Source organism: Lampetra fluviatilis, chromosome 51, assembly GCF_964198595.1.
Source record: "Lampetra fluviatilis chromosome 51, kcLamFluv1.1, whole genome shotgun sequence".
Lineage (NCBI taxonomy): Eukaryota > Metazoa > Chordata > Hyperoartia > Petromyzontiformes > Petromyzontidae > Lampetra > Lampetra fluviatilis.
Window position 1 is genome coordinate 737,410 of NC_136325.1, and position 18,717 is coordinate 756,126.

Here is an 18,717-nt window from a genome sequence, read left to right on the forward strand (position 1 = left end):
ACTCTGTCACTCGCTTGCTCTGTCACTCACTCTCTCCATCATTCACTTCGTCACTCGCTCCGTCACTCGCTCGCTCTGTCACTCACTCGCTCTGTCACTCACTCGCTCCGTCACTCGTTCCATCACTCACTCGCTCCATCACTCGCTCCACTCACTCGCTCTGTCACTTGCTCGCTCTGTCACTCACTTGCTCCGTCACTCACTCACTCACTCACTCCGTCACTTGCTCTGTAACTCTCTGTCATTTGCTTTATCACTCGCTCTGTCACTCGCTCACTCTGTCACTCATTTTGTCACTCGCTCTGTCACTCACTCGCTCTGTCACTTGCTTCCTCTGTCACTCGCTCTGTCACTCACTCGCTCTGTCACTCGCTCCATCTCTCGCTCGCTCCGTCACTCACTCACTCCATTACTGGCTCTATCACTCACTCGCTCCATCATTCACTTCCTCACTCGCTCCGTCACTCGCTCCGTCACTCTTTCGCTCCATCACTCACTCACTCATTCCGTTACTCGTTCCGTCACTCGCTCACTCCGTTACTGGCTCTGTAACTCACTCGCTCCGTAACTCACTTGGTCACTCGCTCCGTCACTCGCTCGCTCTGTCACTTACTCACTCCTTCACTCGCTCTGTCACTCACTCACTCTTCCACTCACTCTGTCACTCGCTCGCTCTCACTCTGTCACTCGCTCCGCCACTCGCTCGCTCTGTCACTTATTCACTCCTTCACTCGCTCTGTCACTCACTCATTCTTCCACTCACTCTGTCACTCGCTCGCTCTCACTCTGTCACTCGCTCTGTCACTAACTCGCTCCTTCACTCGCTCCATCTCTCGCTCGCTCCATTACTCACTTACTCACTCCGTTACTGGCTCTGTCACTCACTCGCTCCATGACTCACTCGCTCCATCATTCACTTCGTCACTCGCTCTGTCACTCACTCGCTCTGTCACTCACTCACTCCCTCACTCGCTCCATCACTCACTCACTCGCTTTCTCACTCGCTCCATCACTCACTCGATCACTCACTCACTCCATTACTCGCTCTGTCAATCACTTCGCTCGCTCCGTCATTCGCTCTCTGTCACTTGCTCCATCACTCGCTTGCTCTGTCACTCACTTTCTCTGTCATTCGCTCCACCACTCACTCGCTCCATCACTCACTCACTCTGTCACTTGCTCCTTCACTCACTCGTTCCATCACTCATTCCATCACTCACTCACTTGCTCTGTCACTCGCTCCATTACTCGCTTGCTCTGTCACTCACCTGCTCTGTCACTCACTTGCTCTTTCACTCACTCCATTACTCACTCGCTCTAACTCACTCCATAACTCACTCAATCCATCACTCACTCGGTCCGTCACTTGCTCCATCACTTGCTCACCCTGTCACTCACTTGCTCTCTCACTCGCTAGCTCCGTCATTCCTTCCCTCACTCGCTCGCTCCATCAGTCACTCGCCCACTACATCACTCACTCCATCACTCACCCGCTCATTCACTCGCCTATAATATCACTTGCTCGCTGGCACTGTCGCCTGCTTCATTGCTCGCTTACTCCATCACTGTCCATCCGTCTAGTTAACCATCCACCCAACAATTCATCCATCCATTCACCTGTCCTTCCAACTGTTTGTCTGTGTCCATCTCTCCGTTTACTTGTTTGTCCATTCATCTGTATGTAAACTCCTTCATTAAATCGTTCATTCTTTTGTCCGTCTGTCCGTCTGCCCGGCCGTCTGTCCGTCAGAGCGTCGTCTCCGCTCTCCCCCGCTAGAGAGCCGGCGCCCCCATGGGGTCCCCTTCCCGACAACGTGGGGACCGTCGTCGCCCGGCAACCGTTGCCGCGGCAACTCGCAGAGTTGGATGGCGGCGATGGCGAAGCGGGGACCGTGGTTGCACGGCAACCATGTCCATGGCAACACGGGGACGAGGAGGAGGCGATGATGATGATGCAAGGGTGTCAGAGGGAGGAGCGCGGTGAGAGGGATTAACCCCTTCAGAGACCAGGCCCGGGAGGGCGGTTGTTAGGGTTTGAGTCTCATTTAAGGCATCGGGTTGGGGAAAAAATCGGGCTCGGGTTAGAGTCAGAGTTAGGGATCTAATAGGGGTCAGGGTTATGGTGCAGGGGTAGATATGAGGCTGGAGTCATTGTTGGGCCTAGAGCGAGGAATAAGGGCAGTGCCAAGTTCAGGGTGATGGTAAAGGTTAGGGTTGGGTCATGGTGTGTGCATGTGGGCACCACGCACTGTGGTGGTCATCAGTGAGTGGTGAGTAGAGGTTGTGGTTGTTGTTGTGTGCCTGTAGGTCAGTGTGTGTGTGCTAGCAGCACTCACCCCAACAGGCTGTGTAGGCTATAGAGAGACCTTTGCCTTTGTACGTGCGTGTGTGTGTAGTCACGTGAACCCTCCCCTCCCCTCCCCAGAGGCCACGCCCACCCCAGCATCTCCAATGCCAAGGCGACGGGCGGAGGAGGGAGGTGGGTCCCCGTTACCACGGCGACGGGCAGAGGAGGGGGGCGGGTCCCCGTCACCAAGGAGACAAGCCCCTCCCCCCAAGCCCAAGAGGGATCCCGGCACCAGGCTCAGCCAATCGACGGAGGCCGTGAGCGGAGGCTCTGCCCCCGAGGAGCCAGCCAGGAGCCCTGCTGAGAACGGTCAGGGGCCAGGTGTCAGGGGTCCGGGATCAAGGAATAGAACTCGGGTGATTACTCGAGTTAGGGCTATGTTTAGTGATAGGGCGCTGCAGTGACAAGATGTTAACGACCTCGCCTGGTATACAGGAGGATCTCGACCCTGACGCCTGCTGTATATTTGGAGTTTGAATGTCTCTCTCTCTCTCTCCGTGGTCACAGTTTTTCCCTCGACATTTAGGATTAACGTCACGCGTTTCGAATTATGTGGCTGCTATACATTTCCATTGGTGGCCAGGTCGCTTCTGAAAAAAAGCTACATAGCTCAGTGGGCCTTACCTGGTAAAATAAAGTTTTAGTTTAATAGTTTAGATAGAGATCTGGTTAGGAGTAGGGTCAGGACTCTGATTAGGGTTCAGGCGACGTTTCCTGTCCCACCAGCAGCATTGTTGATCGTACGTGTGCGTCTGTACACTCACACACGCGTATACAGTCGCGCGTGTACACACACACACACATGTAGTCGTGCGTGTACACACACACACATGTAGTCGTGCGTGTACACACACACACATGTAGTCGTGCATGTACACACACATGTAGTCGTGCGTGTACATATCTGTACACACAGGGTTGGTAGTGTTGTAGTTAGCACGCTTCGCTACGAACCCGACGACCCGAGTTAGATTCCTGCTCATGGCCAACACCAGTGTCGATTAACTGAATCGGTTCTGGGCCTCCCCTAGGTTGACTCGGCCTCAAATGAGTACCTGGTGCGGTGTGTAAACATCGGTACTGGGGAGACAAAGGAGGCCGAACGTGGTGCTGGCCACTCACCCACTCGTGTGCCGTTCTGGCCTTCATAGGTGCTACTCACGAACAGCACTTGCCCCAATAGTTTGATAAGGCTACACTGGGGATCTTTGTCTTTTGTTGGTGAGCACTGATACCAACAAGTAGGCTAGAAGCTTCTTCTTGGTTCTTTCGGTAAAGTTACGTAGAAGGGAAGTAATAAAATAATAAAAATAAAACATAATAAAATAATTCTCACGACGTTTCGGCCACAATGCAAGCAGCCGTCCTCAGGTGAAAACCAGGTCTGTCGAGGCGACAGCGTCTGAATGAAACAGCACCATGCTTGGAGCATATATTTAAGCTAGGTTGGAAGGGGGGGAAAGGGCGCCTTGACAAAAGAATTTGCATATCAAGAGGAATTTAGCATATTTATGGGAAATGCAGGTATGTGATTAGTACTACTTATGCCCGTGCATTATGCAGGATTAGCAGCATCAAAGGGAGGGGATATGGGAAATGCAGGCATGTGATTAGTACTACTTATACCCGTGCATTATGCAGGATTGTTTCATTCAGACGCTGTCGCCTCGACAGACCTGGTTTTCACCTGAGGACGGCTGCTTGCATTGTGGCCGAAACGTCGTGACAATTATTTTATTATGTTTTATTTTTATTATTTTATTACTTCCCTTCTACGTGACTTTACCGAAAGAACCAAGAAGATGAATCCCTGCAGTCACGAAAGCTTTAAATCGAAATTTAGGCTAGAAGCTGTAGATTATTACTTCATGAATTTCCAGGTCCCAGACACTCTGCTAACGATCATGAAGGTCGTTCATGATGGTCATGTGTCATGCGTCATGTCTCGTATTGTGTCATGTCTTGTCATGTACCTTGTCGTGTCACTGTGTCGTGTGTCGTGTGTCTTGTCGTGTGTCGTGTCGTGCCGGCCTTCGTGGGTGCTGGTGCTCGCTAATGGTCACTAACCCCACAACGCTCTGTACGGGCTATACGGAAGGAACCTTTGTCTTTGTGTGTGCGTGTGTGCACGTGTGTACATGTGCGTGCGTGTGCGTGCATGTGTGCGTGCGTGCATGTGTGCGTGCTCATGCAGGCGCAGGATCGGGGAAGCCGCGGCCACACAGCGACGAGTTCTGCTCCATCAAGAAGCAGCCACCTCCCAAGCCCAAGCGACACCCGGAGACGCGGCTCAGCAGCTCCCATGAGGACATGCGCCGGCGCGCCGGAAGCGCCGGTGCCGAGATGGAGCGGGCGCGCTCCTCCTCCTCCGCCGCCACCGCCGTGCCTGCGCGTGACTCCCAGCTGCTCCTCCAACAGCAGCACCGGCAGCAGCAGCAGCCTCACAAGCATCCCCATCATCATCAGCAGCAGCAGAATTACCATCAGCTAGCTGCCGCTGTGGCAAGTTGCCCGTCGGTAACGGCGCTGAGAGATCAAAAATCTGGTCGCTCGTCCCCTCCGATGCCATGTAGTACCAGTGGCCGTCGCTTTGCGGAACCGGAGCAGGCGGCCCGGCACAGTGACAGTCCCGTTGACGGTGAGGAGGATGAGGAGCCGGTGTACGCCGAAATGCTTTGCGTCGCCGCGCCGACAGACGGGAACGGCAAGGGCGGCGCCATCGCCCTCGCCGATGGTGCCTGCGACGATGACGACAACGATAACGATGAAGAGGGAGATGGAATCTATGAGGAGATGCGGTTCGTGGCGCCAGATGATGGGCCAGCGCCGGCGTCAGCGGAGGCCAGCGCGATCCCGGCGCCGTTCCCGGACCTGCCCCCATACCGCCCGCCCTTGCTCGTGTTCCCGCCGGCACCGACGCGCTGCTCGCCCAACTCGGATGAGTCCCCGCTCACGCCCATCGAGGTGACGCGGCTCCTGCAGCTTGAGAGCACGGGCAAGGGGCGAGCCGAGCAGCAGCAGCGGGGGAGGGAGCACAGGACTAAACACCACCACAACCACCATCAGAAGCACCACAACAACCACAGGCAACAGCAGCAGAGTCACGCGGCGGTGGCGATCACCGCAGGTGAGAATGCGACGCCGCAACTTTACCGCACGCAGTCGGCGCATGGCAAGATTGGGCACGCGGACGGCGGGGGTGGTGGCGGCGGTGGTGGTGGCGGTGGCGGTAGCGGTTTTGGTGGTGGTGCGCCTGCTGCTCAGCATCCGCTCGGCGCTCAGCAGCCGCCCGCCAAGGGCGCTGGCTTTGCGGCGACGGCGGGGCAGGCGGCACTCGCGTGGCATGGCTACCCCACGATGCCGCGACTCCGCTCGGCGGAGAGAGGCGGGGAGGTACCGGGGTCGCCGGGCCGGCAGCTCGTGAGGCCCGGCAGCCCTGCCGCACACGCAGGTGCACAGCGCTTGGGTGGTGGTGCTAATGGTGGGGTGGTGGTGGTACTTTCGTGAGTGGTGGTACTAGTGGTCAGTCAACCCATAGCACCTGCGTCTGTCCCGTGACCTCCCGCAAGCGGGCGTTGGATGCTCCACGTGGCCTCAAAGTGTGTACAGTCTGGCACAAGCACCATCATGACGTCACCGCCAATTAGTGGCAAATGGCGGGTTGTTGCTAGTGGTGGTGGTTCTAGTGTTTTTTTGCGGTGGTGTGTGGTGGTGGTTGCGGTGGTAGTTGCGGTGGTTGTGGTAATTGTGGTGTACTCATACTCTTTGGCTTTTTCGGTAAAGTCACGTAGGTCTAAAATAAATTAAATCACGATGTTTCGGGTGCAACACAAGCGTCCGTCATCAGGTGGGACAACCACAGCAAGAAACAATGGCTGCCGTGACAAGAGGCTACATAGGTAAGAGAGGGGGGAGGAGCCAGGGAGGAGAGATAGAGAGGGGGGTGTGGGGTAGGGGAAAGTGGAGGGCTGCTAGAGGGATTAGGAGCAGGGCAAAATGCCGGGCGGGGGGAAGTGGGCGGGGCTGGGAGTGGGAGGCTGAAGAAGAAACTGGAGATGTGGATATGAAGGCAACACCATAAAGCAGTTAAGGTTTTACCTGGTTAATAACATCCTTCCAATGATTGCTCAATTTGTATCCATCTTCTCGGTTAAAATTATGTCTATGTTTATATATCTGGATGGCTTCATGAACAAACCTTTGATAGGAGCCCAAAGGATTGCAGAGTACTTTGGTCTCGGAAAAAAACAATATCATGAGAGCCCACAGCTTTATAGCAATGGTCAGCCACGGCCGAGGTATTGGTTCTGCCGTGTTTCAGATCTGCCTTGTGCTCGCGAACACGGCCCGAGATATGTCGTTTCGTTTCCCCAATGTAACACCCACCACAGGTGCAACTTAGTGTTTAGACTCCAGGATATTGCATGTCAGGGATGACATCCTTCACATATGAGATTAGATCACGGATTTTATGTACTGTACTGAATGAGACCTGGATCTTGTGTTTGTTTAAGATTTTGGAAATCTTTTTGGTAACGCCTGCTATGTATGGTCACGTGATGGTTTTGATCGGCGTATCAGGGGGTTGTTTCTCCATGCTTAGAGATGGAGAAACAACTTTGCGAATAATGTGGTCCGAGTACCCATTCATCTTGAGGGCCTGGTGTCCATGTTCCAATTCACTGGCTAGGTGGTGTTGGTCAGAAATGCAGTGGGCCCTATGGTGTAGCAATTGTTTCTTGCTGTGGTTGTCCCACCTGATGACGGACGCTTGTGTTGCGCCCGAAATGTCGTGATTTAATTCATTTTATTTATACCTGCGTGACTTTACCGAAAGAACCAAAGAGTATGGATCCCTGCAGTCACGAAAACTTCAAATCTATATTGTAATTGTGGTGGTTTTTGCTGTGAGCAATGCTGTTGTGGGAAGGCCAATTTCAGTTGGCTGTTCCGTTCATTGTGCTTGTAGACAACATAACAGCTCTGTAAATTATGAAAAAACTACGCATTAAAGATCAAAGTTTTACTGGAGCCTCTGAGGTGGACAGGCGTCTCTTAGCCAAACTCCATTTCGTGGAGCCAGGAGACAGATGGACTGGTTCCAACTCCAGTCACTGAGGGGTGGACAGTATGTACGTATGTTGAAATTCTTGCACTCCGTACGTAGCCAACTGTGCTAATTGGTCCTCTAATCTGGGAAGGAAATTGTTAAGCAACAGGGAGTGGCTCTTCTTCTGAACAGTGGGTCGTGATGCAGGCACCTGGGTCAGAGTGATGGGAAGGCATTGACCATATCAGCTCATCAACAACGATAGGAGACTGCTAGACTTCTGTGCAGCCCATGATATTGAAATTACCAACACGCTTTTCCGGCATCGGTGCATCCACACAACACCATAGATGCACGCTGGGTCCAAACAAGAACATCTGCTGGACTCTCTAGTGACGGAACAGCGGATGCGGGCCCATGCCCTTGACACCAGGACCTACCGTGGAGCTGATCTACCCACTGACCATCTGCTTGTCATCTGTAAGATGCTCCTGCCATTCTTCCACTGCGATAGTGGGTGTCCATCCAGGACGCCATTCAAACCCACAATGGCCTGGTCTTAGTTAGCTGCTGCAAGCTACAAGCGAGAATTGCATTATTACTTGCAGCTGGTTGAGGAATGTGGCTTACGTTGCTGCAATAGCTGCGTTGGGTACGCAATCCAGACCTCCACAGAGACCCAAGCTGATAAAGGAGGTGTTCCAGCTATCTGAGAAAAAGCGACAGGCGCACTCCCACCGTCTACAGCATCTCATGTCAGCGAATGAGGAGGCTGACCGCAACCTTTGCTTGGAAGTGTGAAGAGCCATGCAGCGCTGCAAGGATGGGTGGTGGTCGCAGGTTGCTGAGGAGATGGAGTCTGCTTCATTAGCCAATTATCGCAAATCACTCTTTAATTTCATAAGCGCTACATCTATCATCATCCTTCGGGGAGAGAACGGTGATCTGATCTCTGACCTGCAAGAACAGGTTTGCAGGTTTTCTGAGAATTTCTGTGAGTTCTTCGGGGAGGGGAAATTCCTCAGCCCAGATAACATGGGGCAAAGTGGGGATGATCCTGCTAGGGCTGCGATGCCTCAAATATTGTAAGAAGTAGTAATTCCCTGGCTAACTGAGGGTGCCATCTGTTGAGTACAGAAGGCGATCCGGAGTCTGAGACCAGAAAAAGTACCTGCCAGAGATGATTTCACGAGCGAACTGCTTGGGGAGGGCAGCGTATGTGTGCACACTGCCCTGCATGATATCATCACAACAGTCTGGACCACTGGATGGGTTCTGCAGGATTAGAAGATTGTAACAACTCCAGGGGCATTTCCCTCCTCTCTATTCTGGGAAAGGTCCTGGCAAGGATTACTCAACATCGCCTTGCCAAACTGTTCTTCGTGTTTGTGTCTTGTCTCTCTTAAAAATTTCACACTTAACTTCTAACTTAGCAATCTTTGAAAAACGTAATCAACCAGGCTATGCGTTAATTGTGTGTTGACCGACTCTCTGTGTTGCATTACATTACATTTCGAAATTTTGCTGTGTTATTTCATTCAGTGTGTTCTCTCTCCCTGTCTCCTAATTTTTTCAAGCTTTTGCACCGTACCACTCACTGTGCCACTTATTGACATGCTAATTTCTCTAACCCCTCCCTCTCTCTCCGCCTCCCGCCCCCTCTCTCTATTTAAGGCCTTGACACAGAGGCGTGGTTTCTCTGTGTGCCTATGTTTTGACTCTCTCTATGTATCTCTGTGATATCTGTCTGCTTATATGTATGTCTATTTGTCTCTGGTTCTGTGTTTTATCTATCTCTCAAATTTAGCATTCTCAGGAACAACGTAATCAACCAGGTAGGGTGTTGACTGTTATGTTATCCGACTCTCTGTTGTATTACATTACATTTCTAAGTATACTAGATTTGTGTTTCTATTTCATTTATACCTGATGATGATTGCTTGTGTTGCAATCGAAACGTCGTATGCTAGTATTTAATTTATTAATTTATCTTTATACGTGACTTTACCGAAAGAACCAAAGAGTATCGCCTTGCCAGGCACACTGAGGTGAGGCTTGTGGAGCCCCAATGTGGTTTCAGGCCAGAGCGGTCCTGCACAGATGCAATATTTCTGTCCGTCTACTACAGCAGTGGTGTAGGGAATTCCAACAAGACCTACATCTCTGCTTTATTGACCTGGTCAAGGACTATGATACCATCAATAGGCCTGGGCTTTGGATTGTTGTTCATGCTCTCGGAGTCACTGACTCTTTGCTCACAATCTTTAAGGATTTTAAGTTTTTAGTAACTGCAGGAATCCATACTCTTTGGTTCTTTCGGTAAAGTCACGTAGGTATAAAATAAATCACGACGGTTCGATTGCAACACAGTTACATCGGGGAAACGAAACTACATGTCTCGGACCATGTCCACGAACACAAGGCAGATCTGAAACACGGCAGAACCAATACCTCTGCCATAGCTGACCATTGTTATAACGCTGTGGGCTCACATGATATTGTGTTTCCGGGACCAAGGTACTCTGCAAACCTTCGGGCTACTATCAAAGGTTTGTTCATGAAGCCATCCAGATATATTAACATAGACATAACTTCAACCGAGAAGATGGATACAAATTGAGCAATCATTGAAAAGATGTCATTAACCAGGTAAAACCCTAACTGCTTTATGGTTGTCTATCATATCTGCCGGGTACTAGTCTAATTTTTCCGAGTTAACTTCCCCCCCCCGCATCCCCAGCTCTCTCGGCCTCCCACTTCCAGCCCCGCCCAATTCCCCCCGTCCAGCTTCACGTCCCTCTCCTACCTAGCGTCCACGCAGCCCCCCCCTCTCTCTCCCCTTGCCCCTCCCCCTTTCTTACCTATATAACCTCTTACCATGGCATCTCTCTCCCACTTCAGCAAAAAAATGTTTTTTGCTGTGGTTTTCCCACATGATGATGATTCAGTTTAACACGTAGGCTGATGATGATTACTTGTGTTTCAATCGAAACGTCGTGATTTATTTTATTTTATACCTACGTGACTGCATCGAAAGAACCAAAGAATAATCATTAAGGACCTTTATAATGGTGGACAGGCCCGGATAAAGCTACGTGTCCAGGCTTCAGAGCCATTCCGATGTTCACCTTGGGGTGCGACAGGAATGTCCTCTGGCTCCTACATGATTTAACATAATCTTTGATCAAGTAGTTTGAAAAAGCTTTCCATGGCTATACCGGAGAAATTTCCATCTGGTACAGATACAACGGGAGGCGGATAGATTCCCGGGTGTGGTCGAGGGATGGCTCCCTATTGGTCAACCATGTTATGTCTGCCGATGATCTGGTGATTACTGCTCACTCAGAGGAGGAATTTGAGATGCTGCTGCTTAACCTGGAGTGTGCTACTAAGAGGTGGGAACTTACCATCAGCCCCTCCAAAACGAAGCACCAGCCTGGGTATGTTGTGTCATTAAACACTCCACCCCCTCAGCTCCCCATTAGTGATGGGGAATATTCGTAGGTTTTTTCGGTAAAGTCACGTAGGTAAAAAAAAAATTAAATTAATAAAAGTAAAATAAAATAAAAAATCACGACGTTTCGGAGGCAACACAAGCTTCCGTCTTCAGGTGGAACCGTCACAGCCCGACAGCTGTATCAAGTAAATGAAAGATTACAGGAGATACCACTCCGTATATATAATGGTGGTGTTGGTCAGAAATGCCATGGGCTCTGTGGTATAGCGTTTCCTACTTGAAACCGGATTCCCACCACCACCCATCTCAAAAGAATTATCTCATCAAAACGCTATACCACAGAGCCCATGGCATTTCTGACCAACACCACCTGGCCTGTGAATTAAGACATGTACATCGGGCCCTCAGGATGAACGGATACTCTGACCGCACCATCCGCCAAGCTGTTTCTTCCACCATACAGAAACAGCCACATGAAACTCCGACCAAAACTATCACGTTACCATACATAGCAGGCGTGACCAAAAATATCTCCAAAATTCTAAACAAACATAAGATCCAAGTCCGATTCAGTACAGTGCATAAAATCCGTGATCTGATTCCATCTGTGAAGAATGTCGTTCCTGACTTACAATATCCTGGAGTCTACAAATTGAGTTGCAGTTGTGGTGATTGCTACATTGGAGAAACGAAACGTCATGTTTCTGATCGTGTCCGCGAGCACAAGTCAGATCTGAAACACGGCAGAACTGATTCTTCGGCCGTTGCCGATCATTGCTACAACTCTGTGGGCTCATGAAATTGTCTTTTCCGAGACCAAGGTGCTCTGCAAACCTCCTAGCTACCATCAAAGGTTTGTACACGAAGCCATACAAATATACAAACACAGACATAATTTCAACCGTGATGATGGTTACAAACTGAGTAATCATTGGAAAGATGTGATTAACCATGCAAAAAAGATTTAACTACACTTATTTGGACCATCTTATTTGACAGAAAACTATTACAGGTTACTGATGGACAGCCAGTTTTGTTTTACCATGTTTAGCTTTCTACCAGGTTAAGCTTTCTTTTTTCACACTTTTGTTATGTAGGCCAGGCGTAGTCACAAACCGAACCTCTCCATAATAAAGGCTCAGTCTTTTGTTATGCAGTCTATTCATAGTCTCAAGCCGCACCTTTAATCATTGTAAAGATGTGATTAACCATGCAAAAAAGATTTAACTACACTTATTTGGACCATCTTATTTGACAGAAAACTATTGCAGGTTACTGATGGACAGCCAGTTTTGTTTTACCAGGTTTAGCTTTCTACCAGGTTTAGCTTTCTTTTTTCACACTTTTGTTATGTAGGCTAGGCGTAGTCACAAACCGAACCTCTCCATAATAAAGGCTCAGTTTTTTGTTATGCAGTCTATTCATAGTCTCAAACCGCACCTTACCATAATAATAAAAAGTGGGCCATTCCTGGCCCTTCCCCCCCCCTCAACCATTATATATACGGAGTGGTATCTCCTGTAATCTCTCATTTACTTGATACAGCTGTCGGGCTGTGACGGTTCCACCTGAAGACGGAAGCTTGTGTTGCCGCCGAAACGTGATTTTTATTTTATTTTACTTTTATTGATTTAAAAAAAAATTTACCAACGTGACTTTACCGAAAAAACTTAAGAATATGAATCCTTGCAGTCACGAAAGCTTCAAATCTAGAAGTGATGGGGCAGTTGTGGAGACAGTGGAGAGTTTTCCAAACCTGGGCAGTGTGCTAATGACCAGCTCTGGTTTGACAGCAGAGGTCTCACTGGCTGCGTAACGCTGTGTCGAAGCCACCTGGTCTGTCGCTCCGCCCGAAGCTTCGGGTCTTCTCGGCCAAATTCATTCCCTTTCTGCTCTATGTTTGCAAAACATGGACCCCTCTAATGGAACATCTGCACTGGTTGGAAACATTTAGGCTGGCCTGGCTACGATCAATCTTGGAGTTAACCAGGCTGGATTGTGTGAGGAGCTCACAAATCCTTGAAAGATCTGGACACATTCCCATCAGTGAGCTCCTCCATGGCAAGGGTGCGTTGGCTGGGTCATGCAGCCGGCATGCCCGGCCACCGCATGCCCATGCAACTTCTGTTTTTCTGGATCTAGGGGGCTAAACGGGCACAACATGGGCTGCAAAAGAGATGGACTAATTCTAGATTTGAAGTTTTTGTGACTGCAAGGATCCATACTCTTTGGTTTTCTCGGTAAAGTCAAGTAGGTTAAAAAATAAAACAAATCAATTAAATCACGACGTTTCGGAGGCAACACAAAGAGACGGAAGCTTGTGTTGCCTCCAAAACGTCGTGGTTTAATTTATTTGCTTTCTTTTTTAACCTACGTGACTTTAAGAGTAAGAGATGGACTGATGTGGTACAAGAGGATGTGGAGCTGAGTTGACTTGCTGACGACTGGTACCAGTGGCGTCAAGATTGGCCTCTATTGTAGAAGCTTGTCAAGGATGCTACTGGGCAGTTGGAGGCAGTCGCCTCCAGCAACAACGGAGGGCAGAGGAGCGACACTCACAACAACAAATGGAGCTCTGGGCGGCTAAAACAGAGCAAGTTGGCACAGTAGGCGGCACAGGTGGTGCATCGGCCAGTGATCTCAGTCAACTCATGGCACCTGGGTCTGTCCTGTGACCTCCTGCCAGCGGGCATTCGACACTTCACGTGGCCTTAAAGTGCACATAGCCTGGCACAAGTGCCGTGGTGACGTCACTGCCATTTAGTGGCTGATGGCGGTTGTTGGTGGTTGTGGTGTTAATGGTTTTGGTGAAGGTTGTGGTGGTTGTTATGGTGGTTCTGAAGGTTGCACTGGTTGTGGTGGTTGTGGTGATGGTGAATTTGTGGAAGTTTTTGTGGTGGTTGTTGTGGTGGTTGTGGTAGTGGTAAAGATTGTTGTACTTTCACAGACCCTCGAGGCGGCGTGCGCCGTCTCGGTAAGTCATCGTCACTCCCGGCGATGGAGCCGCCGGTGCGGCCGCCACCACTGCAGCCACGGCCAGGCCCAACGAAGAGCCGCTCACCCTCACCAGCACCGGTGAGAGCCACTCACCCTCACCAGCACCGGTGAGAGCCACTCACCCTCACCAATACCGATGAGAGCCACTCACTCTCACCAGCACTGGTGAGAGCCACTCACCCTCATGGGTCTGTACTTCATCCTCATGTGGCTCGGGAGCAACGGCGGACGCTCCAATTCCTCCCCACTGACTGCGGCGATCATGGTGACAACGATCGCCGGATGCTTACCGCCTGGCTGCTACGCACCCTTTCCCCCTCTCAGTAGCAGAATCGTCTTTATACCATTCAGTAATAGAATCGTCTTTATACTTCTCAGTAGTAGAATCGCCTTTATACCTCTCAGTTGTAGAATCGTCTTCATACCACTCAGTAGTAGAATCGTCTTCATACCACTCAGTAATAGAATCGTCTTTATACCTCTCAGTTTTCTTTATTCCTGTCATCTATCACAAACCGTCGATGGTGGCTGTTTGTTGTGGGACCTTTGCTCAATGGCCACAGTTACACCCCCCTCCCCTCCGGCACCTCACTCCCATTGCTGTCTCACCCAGGTGGGCCCAGGAGGCTGGAGACTGGGCAGCTCCTCGTGACCTCCGTGACCACCACCACCATCATCCATGACCCCCTTGAGTGGATGCTGTGGGTGGGCTGTGGACCCGCCCCCCACCTCCCGTCTCCCCCCCCCCCCCGCCCCTGTTCTTCAGCTCCCGAAGGAGCCGTGAACGCTTCGAGAGGCAGAACTCACGAGTATCGGCTTTAGAGACTGCAGCTGCTGCTGTGTCCCCTGACTCTCACAACCACCACCAATGCAGCCGCCATTCGCCACTAAGTGACGACGACGTCACCGCGGCGCCTGTGCCAGGCCTGAGATCACCGATAGATGCACCAGCTGCACCAGCTGTACCGCCTACTTTCCGCAACAATCACCACCACAACCACCGCGACCAACAGCAAACACACTGCCTGGAGCCCACACTTGGCAATGCTACGGTGACGACTACCGTCGCCTGTACCGGGCGTCACCACTACTTGCTACTGCTGCAGCCGCTGCTGCCGTGACGGCCACCCCGCCTACTGCAAGCAGGAGCCGCCGTACGTTTCCTCCTGGCGGCGTTGGTGGGTTTGGGGGATTCTTCACCGGGTTCACTCTCAAAACTCTTGCAGCAGCGACAGCCGGTGATGAAGTTGCGAACAATGAACGGATGAGCGAGTGATCCTCACGCTCGACCACAACAACAACTGCACCGGCACTGAGTGAGCCCCGCATTTGTGCTTGTGGGGGTGAGGAGCAGGAGGAGGCGGTGACTCCTAACACTCGCGCCAGAGGGCAGAGCGTGCGGCACCCGTTCACTGCATTGGTGCTCGCATCTCGTTCACAGCCTTGCAGAGCCGGTGGTGGGAATTACACTTTGCTGTGGCCGAGGGCAACAACCTCCGTCGATCTTCCCCACAACGTGGCGCTCGTTTTATCGACTGCACAGAGCTGTGATGGGGCCCCAAGTCAACCCCACCCCCAACCTCCGTCTAGATCGTGAACTCACAGCCTGGCTCCAGCCTGGCTCCAGCCTGGCTCCAGCCTGGCTCCAGCCTGGCTCCAGCCTGGCTCCAGCCTGGCTCCAGCCTGGCTCCAGCCTGGCTCCAGCCTGGCTCCAGCCTGGCTCCAGCCTGGCTCCAGCCTGGCTCCAGCCTGGCTCCAGCCTGGCTCCAGCCTGGCGCCAGCCTGGCGCCAGCCTGGCGCCAGCCTGGCGCCAGCCTGGCTCCCACCGCTGAGCCTCGCGAACTGGGCGGGCGCCGGGACAGAACAGCACGGAGCGAACGCTGCGCAGTGGGGTAAAGTGTGGGTACACGCACCTCTTCTAAGACTTGCAGCTAGCATGGGAGAGAAGGCCTACGTACCAGAGCTGTTTACCAGGGACCAGGTTACCACCCGGTGGGGGCAGCTTACCATCTGGTGGGGCCGTGCATGCGGCACGTGGTGAATGAAGCTACCACGGTTACGAAGTGGGACAGACCTTAAACTAAACTAAGCTCTTTGGTTTTTTTGGTAAAGTCACGTAAGAGATTAGCATGGCAATCTCTTACATTTACGTACAAATTCCTTCTCTAACTCCGCCCACTTACCCTTGGGTTGCACCCACCAAAAGCTTGTATAAACTCTTGTTGCAGCAGCTCTTTCTCCTACGTCAGCAGTTCCCTTGCTTTGTTTGTCTCACCTGATGACGGTTGCTTGTGTTGCGATCTAAACGTCGTGACTTTACCAATATAACCAAAGAGTATGGATTCCTGCAGTCACAAAAGCTTCAAATTAAGATTAAACTAAGCTCTTTTAAATTTTACCAGGTAAAGTCCTACTGAGCTATGTAACTCTTTCAGAAGCCACCTGGATATCAGAAATATGATAGCTCGACGAAGTGGCTTATCATCACGTGGAAATTTATAGCGGCCAAAGACTCTAAACACACGTTGATTCTAAACGTAGAGGGAAAATCTGGAGGACCCGAAGAAAAATCCACGCGACAATGGGGAGAGACACGTGCAAACTCCAAATATACAGTAGGCGTCAGGGTCGGGATCGAACCCACAACCTTCTTCATACCAGGCGAGGTAGTTGGCATCTCCTAGCCACGGCACGCCAGGTGGATGCGTGATCCGCGGTGTTTGGGTTCGGCCGCGTGACCATCTCTGAGTGGATGTGAAAATAATCGTTATCATCATATTCGTTGTTATTGTTGTCTTCATCATCGTCGTCGTCATCATCGTCATCGTGGCGGGGGGTGGTTGGGAATGTAAGCAACAATAACAACACAAACACGCAGGCGATTCCTCCTCCTCCCCCCCCGTGCGTGGAATAACGCTTTCCCTTACCCCGATTGGGCCGCCACGGGCCTTCTGCGAGGGCGAGCGGTGAATCTCCCAATGCGTCCCCGAGAGTCCCCACGTGCCCTGCCTTGCCCAACACACTCCCACGTTCCCTGCCTTGCCCACACACACTCCCACATTCCCTGCCTTGCCAACACACTCCCATGTACCCTGCCTTGCCCACACACACTCCCACATACCACGCCTTGCCCACACACACTCTCCACGTGCCCTGCCTTGCCAACATACTCCCACGTGCCCTGCTTTGTCCACACACACTCCCACATACCACGCCTTGCCCACACACACTCCCACGTGCCCTGCCTTGCCCACACACACTCCCACGTGCCCTGCTTTGTCCACACACACTCCCACATACCATGCCTTGCCCACACACTCCCAAATGCCCTGCCTTGCCCACACACACTCCCACATGCCCTGCGTTGCCCACACACTCTTGGGGGGCACCATCGCTCGGGGAGAGCGGCGCCCGTCCCGTGGCAGTCTCGACAGTGTGATTTATTTCGCAGAGCTGGAAATCGGTAAAAGCTAAAGTGAGAGACCAGATTTAATTTTGAGTTTCTTGCGTGTTTGTGCCGTCATTGGTGACCAGACCATCAACTCGCTTACACTGTGAGTATGGACGTTAATTAGCGAGTATGAGTCTCTATGTGAGTCTATGGGTTTCCATGTGAGTCTATCAGTCTCTTTGTGAGTCTATCGGTCTCTTTGTGAGTCTATCGGTTTCTTTGTGAGTCTATCGGTCTCTTTGTGAGTCCTTGGCTCTCTGTTTGAGTCTATGGCTCTCTGTGTGAGTCTATGGCTCTCTTTGTGAGTATATGGGCGTGTGTGTGATTCTATGCGAGTCCCAGACCCCGGTTTAATTGTCGTGGGTTGGGGCTCGACCCTGGTGTGGAACCTAGGCTCTCGGCCATGCCGGCTCCGCGTTATTATTAAACTATAAACTATTTTTATTTTACCAGGTAAGGCCGACTGAGCTATGTAGCTCTTTTTCAGAAGCGACATGGCGATCAAAAATCATAGCCAAACGAAGTGGCTTATCATTGTGTGGAATTTTACAGCAGCCAAATACTCTAAACCACGTGACGTTGATTCTAAATATGGAGGGAAAAACTGGAGGACCCGTAGAAAAATTTATGCAACCACGGAGAGAGAGACGCACACAAACTCCAAATATACAGCAGGCATCAGGGTCGGGATCGAATGCACTACCTCTTGCATACCAGTCGAGGTAGTCGGCATCTCCTTGCCATTGTGGCATAGCTGCCCTGGGAGCCACGGCTCAGCCGCGCACACCGGCTATGCTGCCGGACCCCATGAACCTCCCGCTTCCTCGTGAACACTCATCGCGCGTGTACGACTCTTGGAACCCCCCTTATTGCTGGAATTCTCAAACCCGTCGAATGTGAGAGTGAACCCCCGGGGAGAGCATGTGGACGCGAGCGGCCAGGAGTCTCTGTACGGGTAGGCGGAGAGTCGGGCCGGCGCCTGTAATCCTCTGCTGCTGCTGTGTGGAACCTTACTGCAGGAGACCACACAGGTCTCGTGATAATAAAACTAGGCTCACCGATGACACATGTCCACGATTTTGGTCTGGAGTAACCTGCGTGTAAGGACTGGTGGAAATGTCTAGTGGGGTAGGGTTAGGGCTAGTGGTAGTGTCTGGTGGGGTAGAGTTAGGGCTAGTGGTAGTGTCTGGTGGGGTAGGGTTAGGGCTAGTGATAGTGTCTGATGGGGTCGGGTTAGGGTTAGTGGTAGTGTCTGGTGAGGTAGGGTTAGGGCTAGTGGTAGTGTCTGGTGAGGTAGGGTTAGGGCTAGTGGTAGTGTCTGGTGGGGTAGGGTTAGGGCTAGTGGTAGTGTCTGGCGAGGTAGGGTTAGGGCTAGTGGTAGTGTCTGGTGGGGTAGGGTTAGGGCTAGTGGTAGT

General features: G+C 51.5%; 1 protein-coding gene across 1 annotated transcript in view; it reads left to right on the forward strand.

Annotated features, from left to right (window-relative positions):
* LOC144948847 (unconventional myosin-XVI-like) overlaps positions 1-18,366 on the forward strand; it is a 181,095-nt gene extending 162,729 nt beyond the window's left edge. Inside the window, exons 31-35 of the mRNA XM_078878499.1 lie at positions 1,751-1,980; positions 2,426-2,656; positions 4,542-5,798; positions 13,802-13,929; positions 14,465-18,366. Coding sequence (XP_078734625.1) covers positions 1,751-1,980; positions 2,426-2,656; positions 4,542-5,798; positions 13,802-13,929; positions 14,465-14,503 — 1,885 coding nt within the window. The 3' untranslated portion in view covers positions 14,504-18,366. The remainder of the gene's footprint in view (positions 1-1,750; positions 1,981-2,425; positions 2,657-4,541; positions 5,799-13,801; positions 13,930-14,464) is intronic.
* Positions 18,367-18,717: the final 351 nt, after the last annotated feature.